At 36.8% G+C, this 14429-nt stretch overlaps 1 protein-coding gene across 1 annotated transcript in view; it reads right to left on the bottom strand.

The window, feature by feature from the left end:
- LOC140328540 (probable cation-transporting ATPase 13A4) overlaps positions 1–14429 on the bottom strand; it is a 38031-nt gene that overhangs the window by 5127 nt on the left and 18475 nt on the right. The window contains exons 17-24 of the mRNA XM_072408222.1: positions 14047–14164; positions 12949–13073; positions 11844–12013; positions 9909–10034; positions 4297–4376; positions 1827–1869; positions 1327–1436; positions 27–123 (exon numbers count right to left, since the gene is read on the bottom strand). Coding sequence (XP_072264323.1) covers positions 27–123; positions 1327–1436; positions 1827–1869; positions 4297–4376; positions 9909–10034; positions 11844–12013; positions 12949–13073; positions 14047–14164 — 869 coding nt within the window. The remainder of the gene's footprint in view (positions 1–26; positions 124–1326; positions 1437–1826; positions 1870–4296; positions 4377–9908; positions 10035–11843; positions 12014–12948; positions 13074–14046; positions 14165–14429) is intronic.

The raw sequence follows: 14429 nt of genomic DNA, 5'->3' as shown, positions 1-14429 counted from the left end.
TGACAAGGAAATTTTGGCAACCATACCCAAAATAGAAAACCTATGCAAGTTACTCCAACAAGGATAAACATGGTCATGAACTTAAAGATAGAGAATGTTGTAACCAGAGTATTCCTTCCTTCCCTGTGTAAAAAAACAACAATAACAAGTACATGGTGAGTTTTCTGAAGAAGTAGAACAGGTTTTATATCATTAGAATATGAACTATTGTTCATTTCAGCTGATTCTACTAATAGTAAATAACTGAATGTTCTGGCTTTGGAATATTATTCAATATATGGATATACATGCAAAAATTGTCACCATCAGGTGGAGTAAATTACAATATTTAATATGCATGTTCTTTTTTAAGATATTATAATTACAACAACAAACATCAAAATGATAACAAAGAGCAAATAAAAAATCAAAATAGTAAATTGATTAAAATGTTTAATGTTCAGAAGGTAAATGCTTGCAATATTTTCCTTTTTTTAGTCTTTTTCCATTTTGTGATTGTGATTTGTGAAGTGAACAACCACTTTAACTTCAATGTTCCCTTGTAAGGGGTAAATTTAGGGGTAACAAGGGACCCTTTTATTTGTATAACACTCATTTTTAAGGAATTGTGTGAATATTCACTTCAATTATCCCAACATGGAACACAAATTCCAGTTTACTTATTTTATCTTCACATGATGGGGTGTTCAAAATAAACTAGAATTTGCTTTTTACATGATTTGGATAAACAAAGTGAACGTTCACACAATTATTTGTGTGAACATTCTTTCCTCCCTCTGTAAGACATCCAAAATGTTTTCTGGGTCAGTCAAGTGCTAGCAAAAATCCTGCATTTTAATTTCTCTTGCAAACAGTTGGAAATTCAAAGTCAATATTCGCTTATTCTATAATGCTTTAGAGCAGTGGTCACCAACCTTTTCGGACCACTAAATTTACCGGCTCCAGACCACGCATGGGTGGGAATTTGGGTGTCATTCAAAGGGGAAGAAACTAGTGATGTCATGATGCCAGAACCCCCCCACTCTCCCATCGCAAGCCTGAGCCTGCGATGGGGGAGTGGGCGGGTTGTGTCCAGATACACAACCTGCCCACTTCCCTGATCCTGGGATCCTTTCATCCGTTGGGGACATGGTCCGCGGCTCTGGCCGGTGCGTCCCCCCACACCAGCGTGCACTAGCCAGAGCTGTGGATCACCAAAATTTTCTCGCGCACCACCGGTTGATGACCACTGCTTTGGAGAATACATGCTGGTATGTACATGGCTAGCTTATGGGTATAAAAATGCTGATAGCTAAATCTATACAAATCATACACAGTTAAACTTACTTGATGAGCATCGGTACACATTGAATATTGGGAATTTTTGAAGTAAAAGGTGAAGCAACAGATGCTTCTAACTCTGATAATGAAATTCCAGCATGGGATATTTTAAGTGCCTATGGAGAAAGGACAAAGCAGAAATAATTATACTGGCAAGAAGGTAAATAAAACAAAACACAATATACTATACTAATGTCTTTTATTGGTTACATTGCCCTAACATATTTGTTTTTGCTTCAACTATCTGATTTCATTTATAGTTAGTCTCTCCTGACTCCACTGGATATTAGATTAGTCGCCTTTATTGTAAGCTTCCTTTAAAATGTTGCTGAATGAGCCTAAAACTCTCTAGGTTTGATTTACTGAATGAGTAGAGACTGTACCTAACACAGGGATTGTTATGTGCTTTACAATACATAGTTCTTTTTTATATCACCAGGTACTGGAACAATATTTGGTGGCTATTCAAATGTTTTTACATTAATAATAATATGTAGCTTGTTTACCCCGCAGTCATTTGCTCCATCTCCGCACATTCCAACAAAGTAGCTGAAAGAGGGACAGTAAAATATGTTATTTGGACAGCAGCTCAGAACATTTTCTGGTATATGGTCTTAGTCATATCTAATACAGAAAAGGCAAAGAGCAATGATGATATACAGTATTGTTCAAAGGTTTTGTCAGTGACACAAATATTGTGTTTTGCGAAAATTGATCCTTCAGCATTCCTAGAATTTTTTTAAATGTTTCTATGATATACTAAAGAACAATTATAAATATTTCATATGTTGCAAATACTATTATTGGCAAGTACATTACGTTTTTTGTAAGGAGTCAATAAATCTGCAATTTGCTGTGGCATAAATTACTGTGGCATGCTGGATATCAGCTTCTGTGCCAAATTCTGACTGATGGTTATTCATTCTTGCCTTGATGGTGCTTGGAGTTGATAATAATTTGTGGAAATAGTATCTGGGGAGTTTCCTTGCCATGGGTCCAAAATGTCAATGTTATGATTAGTGTTGGTCGAATAGCTCACTATTCGATTTGACAGCTATTCGGCCGAATATAGCAAAAAAATTTGGGTGGTCGAATTCGAATTCGAATCCCATTAAAGTCAATGGGAGAAAAATTCGGGTTTGTTTCAGCACTGTGTAGAGCTTCTACAGCCTCCAATCAGAAAAAACAAAAAAATTTTTTTTTTTCCTCCCGAATTTTTGCTGTCGAATGCAGCAAAATTCGGTTCGGGTATACCCGAATTCGAACAGCCATATTCGGGTCGAATATAGGGACAACCCGAATTCGAACATCAACACTAGTTATGATCTCTGAGCCACTTTATTATCACTTGCCCTGTGACATGGTGTCATGTGAGAAAATACACAGATTATCACCAAACTGCACCTAAATTGTTAAAAAAGTTACTCTTGGAAGACATTTGAGATCATTCTTTATGCATGGCAGTTTTGTGAGTGAGCTCACTCTTTTGGATAAGAAGTAGCCCCACACATGAGTTGTCTCAGGATGCTTGTCACAACACAGGACTCATGATAGTATTCACCTTTTCTTCTCTGGACAATGGATTATACAGTTGTCCCAAACAGTGTGAAGAAGGTGTATAGTCTGCTGCCCAATCTTTGGAATTACTGCAGAATTTCAGTCTTCAATGTTTTTCCTCGAAAGAAGTGGCCACTTTGCTGCCCTTTTTGATACAAGCATGTAGTCCAATAGTCAATGCCTCACTGTGCATGTAGAAGGTGGGTGTGCATTGTATTGAACAGTTCCACACTGGAGGCAGCACAATTCTATAGTGGACTCCGCAGACGGAGACTGTCCTGTTGCTAAAACGTCCTGAAGCCTTCTTCACTGCAACTTATCCTCTCACCTTGAAGATCTGGTAAATGGTTCTTTCAGGGACCATTTTCTTAGCATCGATTTTCTTTTTTGCCAAGTAACAGTGGCTGCATGCGTTTCTTTGTTAACACAAGACAATGATTTCAAGCACATTTGCCCAACTTTATAGCATTCACTCTGACCCTATGATTCAATGAGAAGCATAGAATGATTTCAACTATTATTCACACCAAAAAAGCTGATAGCCGTAGACCAGAGCCACACTCGGGGTAGCTAAAAAAATAAAGAATAAATACTTACCTGGGCCCACCGGCATCCTCCAGTGTCCTGCCCGTCTAATCCTATCCTCTGGCTGTGTCCTCTTTCCTCGATATGCCCCCCAGTAATAGCACTGATATTCCCCAGCAGTTCCCAGTGACGTTGGTGCATGCCTGTGCGTGCGAGGCAGCGTGGTGGGAATTTTTAATTATTTTGTATTGGATTCAATACAAAAGAACTGTATTGAATCCAATACAAAGTAATCATTATATATGCTACTGTACACTTATATTACAGGTTTCAGTATTTTTCATTTCTTTATGCACCCTTATTTTAACACATTTTTGTGTTATTTTTTTAAAGTTTGTTATTACATTTATTAAATATTGGACATATTTCGGTGAGTTATGTCTAAGAATTACAGCGCTACAACGAAAAATACATTTTCATGAAAGACAATGTACCGCTTTTAGACATTTAAATCCACCCAGGAGGTTAAAGCTTCTTGTAATTATTTACATTACATTTGTGTCACTGACAAAACTTTTGGTCATGTCTGTAAAACCTCTAGTATTCCTTAACAACAATTTCACAATTCTAGAACCAATTCAGTGCATTCTAAATTGAGCAAGATATGACCTGTACATTAGTAATTCAGAACAAGCAAGATAATCTTCCTCACCCAAGGACCAATGGAGCATATATAAAGATTGGTTCAAAAGAAACTTTAGATTTACTTATTACATAGTGGGCATATCATTAGGACATAGATGTCCTAGGTTCGCTATACAGAAATATGTCTCTGACCATTATTACGGTAAATGCGGTTACATGTTTATAAATAAATTACAGATTTATACTTACTCTAATTTCTGAAGTTCTTCAATAAGGTTGGACTTTTGATTAGGCATCATTCTGGCGAAAATGGTTCCATTCAATAATATCTTGAAAACATTGAGATATTTACAGTGCAGTATTTTAATAGGTTCTCTGTAAACAGTGAGTAACTATGCACATGGAGTCACAATTTGCAATAATCTTTTTAAATCTAGTTTTGAACTATTTGTAATATTTTCTAGGTGTTTCATGACTTATAATACTGTATATACCATGTTTTGTGCACAATAAAAAAGAGGAATTATGATTATTTCACTTTGCAGTAATCAGGTATAAAAAATTTAGGATTAATGAATAATTGCTATCTTGGGTGCTTTTAGCTCCTACTACTGATTTACCTTCTCTCTATTCTGATTTGATTTTTTTTGTTAAATCTTTAAAAGGTATTTCCGTTAGGAGGAGATGTTGATTTCTATGTTTAAATTTGTTGTTCCGGGGCGGAGCCTAAAGCCATCAGCAGTTCCCGCGCCATGGAAGGAAAAAACACTCGCCACCCGCAGCAGACGAGCCATTATACCTGCAGAGCCATCGGGTCTGAGAGAGGAGACACTCACGGATCCAGCGGTGCCATTTTCAAATGCACAGTGAGTTTTTTTTTTCGCCTTGTCCCCCTCCTTTAACAGGGCTCCCCGGAAGCCTACGGCCCACTCTAGTTTTTTAATTCGCGCCTACAAGACCCTTGTCTCCGGGGCACGGTGGGGCAAGGAATCTTTCCCTTAAAACCAGCCAATAAGCGCAAGAAATGAAGTTTTCCAAGAAAATAAAAAAGTTTAATTGAAAGCTGTTTCAACATATCCTACAAATACAACAGAATTGAGGCTGATGAGTTCAACTTCATTTGCTGGAAGCCAGTCAGTGCAGCCTGATGAGTTAATATAATACAACTCCTGTTGATTCTGATTGGATACACAACTTTTTACTGGAAGAGTGGACTTACAAGGAAAGGTTGCAGTGCTTACAGAATATAATAAGAGATTACTCAAACAGCATCTCTGCTCTATACTAAGCGAGGCAGCAGATCCACAGTACTCACTCCTAAAGGGAAATGGCATCTTTTTTAAGACAAGACTCAACTAGACATAATACACTACATATTGGGGTGGTGTGCTCCCTTACTTTTTCATCTTATGCATTTTTATTCCAGGTTAACAGTAACCATGATGACACTAGAAAGGGCCATAGACAGTCTGAAGGAACAGCAGTTTAATTCCTGACAACAAAATGGGGTAAATTGGCCGGCAAAAACCTTCTGGGAACAATTCAAACTCTCAACCAAGGCGCAATCTACCTGAAATGTTCAGATCTTCACCACAAGACAGCACAAGGTCCCCTTCAATTCAGGACTGTGACGCAGGTGACTCCCAAGCGCTTTCATCTGCTTCCATACCTACAGAACCAATGTTGGCATATATAGGCCAACTCCCTCAACGCAGATCTCCAATCGTTGGCTTCCGATATCAAAAAAACCCTTACAGCAGCTAGATACGATTTAAAAGAAGATATCCATTCAGTTGCCACTAGACTTACAAATGTAGAACAAGCTTGTGCCAATAGAGAATCTGATATCCAAGAATTACACGCTATTACCGGCCAACATTCAACACAACTTATTGCGATGCGTCGTCATGTGGAGGATCTTGATAACAAAGGCAAATGAAGGAATATCCATATCAGAGGCCTTCCAGAAACAATTGAACAAGGCCAACTATTTATGGCTTTACAAGCAATATTCAATGACTGCTAGACCGGCCAGCTGACACACCAATCAAAATAGAAAGAGTCCATAGAGCTCTGCGTATCAAGGGTAGGGAAGAAGATCCACCTAGGGATGTCATTTGCTGTTTACTGAACTTTCCCCTGAAGGAGATGTAAGATTTAAAAATAATTTTTTCTTCACACACAAATCCACCCTCACAGCTGGACATTAGTCTGTCCGACAGACCACATCTGGTTTTTCTTTGGTAAGTGAGGGTAAATATACACCCACTCCGAATTTTCCCCCCTCTATTTCCTGATTTCTACAGTGGGTTTGTCAATTACTGATTTACCAAACTACATTTTTTCAAAAATTTTGTTCTAACACTATCGGTTAAAAAGATTTTAAGGAGGCATAGTTTTCAACCACATTAGTTCTACTGCGGGACTCTCTCCCCACTTTGACCAAGAACACTCACCCAACAAATACAACCAGGTCTTGGAAATTTCTATCTCTAAATGCCAAAAGTCTTAAAATACCTGACAAAAGATCCTCAATCATGTGTATGGTTACTATATATAAACCTCAGTTAGAAACTTAACATCTATTAAATGTCCAACTGGATTTTACACAACCAGTCCTATTTCAAAATCCAAAAGGTGTCTGAATACTTCTTTCTAATCGGGTCATTTTGATTTAGAAGAACAGATAATATGGATCACAGGCAAATTACTCTGGCTAGCATATATAGTCCAAATGTCGGCCAGACAAGATTTTTCCAAAAAGTTTCAAGAATCCTGGTTTTGCCAAAGGTATGCTGATTGTAGGTTGCGACTTTAATGTCCCCCGTTATATTCAAATCAGATGGAATAGCCAACCAATTTCAAGCTTAATATACACATTATTATATTATAGAGCCTTCCCAACAACCTGAGAGGGAACTGAATTATAGGCAAACGTCCATACGCACATTTTTGGCCAGCCCAAATAAAATATCGGCTGAAAGCGCAGAGTTGCTAGAAAGGTCAATCTCAGACCTGGAATTTCAACAAACTTTAAAGCAATTGAAACCAGGTAAAAGTACGGGACCGGATGGCTTGACCACCCCCTATTATAAAGCCTTTGTCTCCATACTATCCTCTCATTTTCTGGCAGTATTTAATTTATTTGGATAGGATAAGCCCCCTCTCCAGAATTCTTAGAAGCCCATATCTCGGATTCTTCGTAGGTAATTCCAGAGATAATACCATCAAAGCTATTAACTTGGTGCACTGGGCTCAAAAATCAAACTAGCAATGCAATTTCTTATCTACGGATGCAAAAAAAGTGTTTTATAGGTTAGCTTGGGACTACATGGCGGCTGTCTTGGACTCCATAGGAAATCAACCCTTAATGTGGTCCCTAATTCTTTCATTATACTCTAATCCATCAGCAAAGATCATATAAAACTGTCTTCTTTCTGCTCCTGTCTCTATTGGCAATGGCACTAGCCTTCCCCCTTGATTTTTGTATTGGCTCTTGAGCAGCTGCCAAATCAAATTAGAGAAAACAAAGAGATTTCTGGGTTTCATGTAGGTAACAAAGAATATAAACTAGTCGCATGACATTCTTCTGCAACTAGTTGCAGATGACGTTCTTCTCACACTAAAGCTACATACACACTTCCAATTATTATCGTTGGAAAACGAACGACGAACGTTCCTGCACGATATATATGAACGATCGTATAGCACCGATCCTGCACATAGAGGTAACGACACGATCGTTCGTAGATATTGTACACACAATAGATACGATCGTTTAAGCGATAGAGGAACTATGTGCACGACAGGAAAGTGAACGGCCGTTCGTTCATCACGCACGATCAACGAACGACCGTACACACGAACGATGCTCAACGATCGTCGTCCAATCCGATCTGTCGGTCCGGTCGTTCGTTTCCAGCGACTTTCCTCGTTCGTCGGCGTCGTTGGTTACTTTTTTACCAACGATTTTTTGCCCGATCGTTCGTCGTTCGATTGGAACGATAAAAATTGGAAGTGTGTACGCACCTTAACTCAGCCTATTTCCTTCCTTCCTGCACTACTCAAAACCTTGGAATCATTCAAAAACTTGAACTTTGTCCCTCTTCTTTCCAAATTGTCAACCTACTTGGGAAACTGGGATAAATCAGCTTTTTCCTGGTTTGGAAGGGCGGCAATTTTGAAAATGCATGTCTTATCAAGAATCTTATATCTAATGCAAACAATCCCAATCTTCCTAATAGATTCTTTCTTCAGATCTGTACTTTTATGCTTCAGAACATTCCTCTGGGGAAAAAACCTCCTAAGATAGTGTTTCACCTCCTGGCAACACCTAAAAACAATGGGGGCATAGGACTTCCAGACATTAGGAAACATTACTGGGCCTGCCATCTTGCTAGAATTGTTGATTGGTGTGCCAATTTCCAGTATAAAGACTGAGTTAATTTGGAATAAGTCCACGCCACGGCACCAATGAGTTCTGTCCTGTGGATTCTGAGAAAGGACTTAGACCCAGAGCTAATACCCCATCATTGATAGTACTCTGAGGATTTTTATCCTGACGATGTGTAGATTTAATATTTAATCTACTCAAAACCCTCTCACCCTAGTATGGCTTAACCCCAAATTCCCTCCTGGCTTATCTCATGATTTTCCTAAATCCTGGCGAGATGACCAAAAACTATGAGTGGGCAAAGTTTTTTCTTAAGGGCAGATTTAAAGACAAACAAATCCTACAAGCCAAAAATTAGGGTTCTCCAATACCTTGCTGGTCTTAATTACAACTAAGACATTTTTTCCATACCTCAGACAGAAATGGCCAATGCTCCAGACAACTTACTATTTTTGAAAAACTACGTGCATCCACAGGCCCAGTAAGACACACAGTATCAGTGATTTAAAGTATGCTCTCATTGCCCTCTGATAACCTTGCAGACCTTTCTCGTAGGCAATGGGAATCAGATTTGGGGGTGAGTTTCTCAGAGGAGGATTGGGAAAATAACAACATATTTACAGACAAAGGCTCCCAAAATGTGAACATACAAGAAAATAATTTTAAAAAACGCACAAGATGGTACAGGGTCCCACAAGACTTGCACAAAATACACCCTTAAAATGACTTAAACTGTTGGAGATGTAAATCTGAGGTTCTTTCTACATATGTGGTGGAGCTGCCCAAATATCCAACCCTTCTGGACTGAAGTTATTACTATGCTTTTGAAAATCGCAGGGGAACATAATACTATATCTTCAGCGCAAATTCTGCTACATTCTGCACACCTACAGCACACCACAAAACTACAAAAAAAATTGTTGCTTTTCCATGTTTTGAACGTGAGCCAAACTTTCCGAAAAATTATGGGATTCCGAAATTATGGAAACCGTCAAATAGGTCAAATATGTGTGACTGGTTCACACAAATTGATCGTATTGCAGAAATGGAGGAAATGACAAACTCATCCCGAGATACAATAACAAAATACTGTACTACTTGAGCATCCTAGTGGCACTTTTTTACGATTCCCAAGAATATTGAAACATGTTTAGGAATTAACTATAGTGTTCTTTTACGTTAAAGAGAGAGTCCAGTTTGTTACCTAATCTACTTACCTCCCCCAGTTTTATATTCCCTTCTTTGTCATACATCCTACATAGTTATTCTGTATATTTGTATAAATAAAATTTGGTGTTCATTTATTGTTACTGTAATATGTGCATATTCCATGCAACTGTAATACTACCAGTATGTACACTCTTATTTGTTATTCAATAAAGCTTTTTTTGTAAAAAAAAACAAAACAAAATTGTAAAGCAATACGAATATGATATATTATATATAAAAATGCAGACAAAATACTTACTTGTGGCAACAAGTTGTAAAAATATTGACTTATAACTTGATAGGACCTTCCAGTCAACACGAAGTGAACATTTCCTTGAGCAGTGGGATTTTTAATCCATCCATCATTAATGTTTATTTGTGACTCCTAAAACATACACTTCTGTTAGTAATAAATATTTATTAAATAATCTCATAGTAATACCTTTTTCATATATTAATTGAACCCCAGTCTAACTAAAAATCAAAATTTTACATTAAACTAAAAAGTTAGTGGAAGTGTGTTTTTTTTTGAACTAGTAATAATTTTAACTGGTTTGTGTATACTTTAAACATTCATCTATGTGCATATAAGTTTAAGAAAAACGAACCCCCCCACAAACATTATTTCAAGCAAACACAAATCCAGGTTAGGTAAAATATTACATATCGCCCCTTATTGATCTATAACAGTGTTTTTCAACCAGGGTTTATCCAGAGGTTGCTTTAAACAATGAGCATTTTGTGAGTCTCAGGTCAGTTTAAATTAACCAATGATCTTTTTGGCTATCTGTAAGAGTGACATTCTTCCCACTGGCCAGCAATGTAAGAGGTATTCTTCCTTATAGTAGATTTTGCAGGGGATCCTTAGGACCTAAAACCTATTTCAAGGGCTCCCCCACATTTAAAATGTCAAGAAAGTCTGCTCTATATCCACCTTCATGTCATTAGGTGATTACAGCACATACTGCTCAGACAGGGGAAAACTTCCAAGGCATCATGACAGCTGATATAACTAATATTTTCCATATTCAGACTTATTTGGCTGTGACATAATGAAGAATATTGAAAGAAAGAAAGAAAGAAAGAGAGAAGATATTCAACCGTACAGGTAATTTGTGTTTTTGCAAAGTGGTATTTTTGAAACCAAGAATGCTCAGCCAAATATTCGAAAACGAAACAGTATTCCACGTTAAACTTTTTTTTATAAAATTGTATTTTTGTTGTGAATTTATCACATGTGGTCATGTAGCCTAGCCGTGAGGTATTCCATTAACTGGACATCATTAATTTGAGCATACAGATCTGAAAGACCTGGGGGGGAGGTCAATTTCCAATGTTTAATGTGAGGCATAGACATAGAAAGCCAATTTCTTTGCCAAGTTTGGATAGCTTTTGTATGAACAGACCCAATGGATGTGTAACCACATCTATGGTTATCTGGATCCCAAATAATCCCTCCAACATCCATGTTAAACTTTTGAACATACTGCCTAAACTGATTTATAGTGCAACTTTTACTTCCTCCTCAGGATGCAAAAATAGAGGGCTGGTTTCAGCAGGTAAAGGGCTAGTACTTTCTTACCATTTTTCCTGGCAAACTATCATTGCCCTGTTAATTGAGAATTCTTTATTGATAAGGAAGCACATTCACACAAACCAAGTCAATGATAATTAGAGGAATGTGTCTTTAAAATTAAGAAGGGTAAGGTTGAGTAACAAGGGAACTTTTTCTGGCTAATTTAGGCTACTATGACTTCAGAAGAAACTTACTTTTCAAAGTCTAAAATGACCTAACAGCATATTGAATATAATTTACATAAAACAGTATATAATTGAAATGTTCCTAATTAGAATGTTCTTTATACTTACCACTTGCAATTTTTTTAATTACAAACTATTCTAGAAAACTTTGCAGCTAAACAAAAGGTATTGTAAGCCTTGCTGAGACCAATGCCAAAAATGAAAAATAAATAAACAAATTAAAAATATTTTCTCTCCCTTAACAGAATTGTCAAATCTCACTAAAAGATCTAACACAATGGAAAATAATTGCTGCTCCATGACTACCCTTTCATGGGTTGGGTTGTCATCTGACCAGGGACAAAGGCTGTGCAGTACAATATAGATCCTTCCCTATTTCTTGCAGTTTTTGGTCCATTGTTTGACCCAAATATTAACCCTACGTATAACCTACTTTTGGTTTTGATGGTTTCCAATCCACTTGTTCCTCAGCCATGGATTTCCAGGTAAGAGATGCAGGAAAACCTTTTTCAGGTTCACTGGCTTCTAGCAGGATAATTTCACTGTTGTGAGGTATCATCCCTGAATTTTTCCCAACTGTCACAGCTGTCTGAAGGTTATCACCTATACCAAAAAAAATAATTAAGGTAATGCCATGTCTAGACAAGTAGTAGGTAGCAAACACAACAGGCTTGATTTATCAAAACTCTAAAAGACTGGAGTAGATAGGCTGTCGGGGGTGAACCTGGAATGGATCCGGCTCAGGGCTGAAAACTTTTGCCAATGTAAAATGTAAAATCCATTGATTTTCTTTTATTTCTTTTTTTATAGTTTAATCATAAACTAGACAGTTAAAGGTTCGGAAAAGATACACTTGAATTGCAAAAGTCCTTGGATACAAATGAGCATAATGAATGCAATGGGCCTGATTGAATAGAGCTCTCCAAAGCTTGAGAGGATATTCTTTCATCAGTGAAGCGGTTTCATCCAGCAAACCTGGAATGGATCTGGTCCAGGATTCAAAACATTTGCTAGCAAATACCTGGAAGAAATCCATTCCAGGTTTGCTTGATCATCCAACTTAACTGATGAAAATGTATTCATTCCAGCCTTGGGGAGCGTTAATAAATCAGGCCCAATGTCTGAAACTATCTACAAAATTGTACAGTGACGCTCACTAAGAAGTGCAAATTGAACATCTGCATAATACCAATTTTGTGGTTTCTGTTTTTGGTTTCTTAATATTTTAATCAAAACCAGAAATGAACAAGAACGATTTTGGCAGGCTTTCAATGCAATTAAGTGCATATTTTTAAAGTAAAGTAGCAGGCCGAAAAACATGTATGTGTTGCTAAGCAAAAAAACAACAAAACATACCCCCAGCACTATAATGACTGATTTTATGTATACATTTACCATTCCATTAACCTGAAATAACAATAAAAGAAAAATAATTTCCAGATTAAGCAAATTATCATTTTGTAATGTGATTACAATCAATCTTTAAGAACAATTTCGGCATATTCAGAAACACTTAATTGTGCATAAAGTGCAAGTACCTGTAACCATTACTGTTCTTATGTTGGCTTCACTTAGTTCCTTTAATACAGAACTTGTCTCTGGTTTTAGACGATTTTCTAGGATCAGTAACCCAAGAAATGTAAGGCTGGACTCCACTACTTCTCTACAAAAAAGTATTCAAATGATTAAATGCAATGTATATATGCAAACATGTTTGCAACACATACCAATGGTGGAATATTAGATAATAGTTTACATTGCATATTAAAGATGCATATAGGTACATTTTAAAGCAGCCTTTCCTAACCTTTTTACAGGGTAGAAGTCTAGAAATATGTTTAAAGTCTCAGGGGACCCTTGCCAATACATATCATTTGCCCAGTACATGGAAAGTAAGCATAGTGATCAATTATATAAATAGCTGGTAAATTGTTAACTAGTGGGAAGAATGTCACTTTTACAGATATCCAAATAGACCATTGGTGTTAGTAGTAACTGGTCTGAGACACATAAGAACCCCAAGCAACCTCTAGAGGAGTTCTAGGGTCCCAAGAACACTGGTTGAGAAACACTGCTTTAAGGGAAAACTGTTTGCTGTACAAAAAAAAATGATTTATATATAAATTGGGCACAGACCATTTAATTGTAGTGTTGCAGGCAGTGAGTTTTAATTACTTGATTTTGCAGTTAGGCTGCATATATACTCATATTTTAGGCATCTATTTATTTCCAGGGCTTTACATTTTCTCTAAAAAAATGCTGATAATGGCAGATGGAGAAGTTTACAGACATTTTTTCAGTTATCATGACTTTAAACAAAATACCACTAGTAACTACTGAAACACTTTGGAAGTCTGGCCTTGATTGTTAACAGCATGCATTTGGTATCCCATTTCCTATAGTCATCCCTGCAGTGATTTCCTATTTTTAGAAGTATATGTATGTATAATGATTTATAGTTTAATATGGTGCAGAAATCAATCAATAGGAAGAAATTTAATCAAAAAGTACAATGATTAGGAAATGGGCAGAATGATTTCAGCAAAACTGATTTTAGTTGTCAAAATAAGTCTTAATATAAATATATTAAAGAGGTTCATCAAAAAAAGAGAATGGAATTTTAAAAATGTGATCACCTTTCTAGGTCTGTTGTTGGTGGCAGTCCCTCTTTTTGTAGAGATCGATATGCCAGTCCTATTACTCGAAAGCCTTGCTTTGTGTAGATGTCAAGTTGTTTGTAAAAAGAGTTTGGAACTATTTAATAACAAAAAAAAAAATCTATATGAATACAAATAAAACAGGGTATCCGACATTCCCTGGAGGGAATCAATTACTGCCATTGAAAAAGATTCGAACCAGGCAATGATTGATTTTCTAATTCCCCATTTTATAAATTCAGCATTAAAAATGTATTTTTGCTCTTGAATTTTAAAGCACAGCAGTAATTTAGTGTATATTTTTTTCCTATTAGTCCTAATTAAATTTAAACAACCCATGATATCCTCTATTGTTTTTGTTG

This window comes from Pyxicephalus adspersus, chromosome 4 (genome assembly GCF_032062135.1).
Source record: "Pyxicephalus adspersus chromosome 4, UCB_Pads_2.0, whole genome shotgun sequence".
NCBI lineage: Eukaryota > Metazoa > Chordata > Amphibia > Anura > Pyxicephalidae > Pyxicephalus > Pyxicephalus adspersus.
The sequence above is the reverse complement of the archived record's forward strand: the minus strand, read 5'-3'. Positions and strand labels throughout refer to the sequence as shown.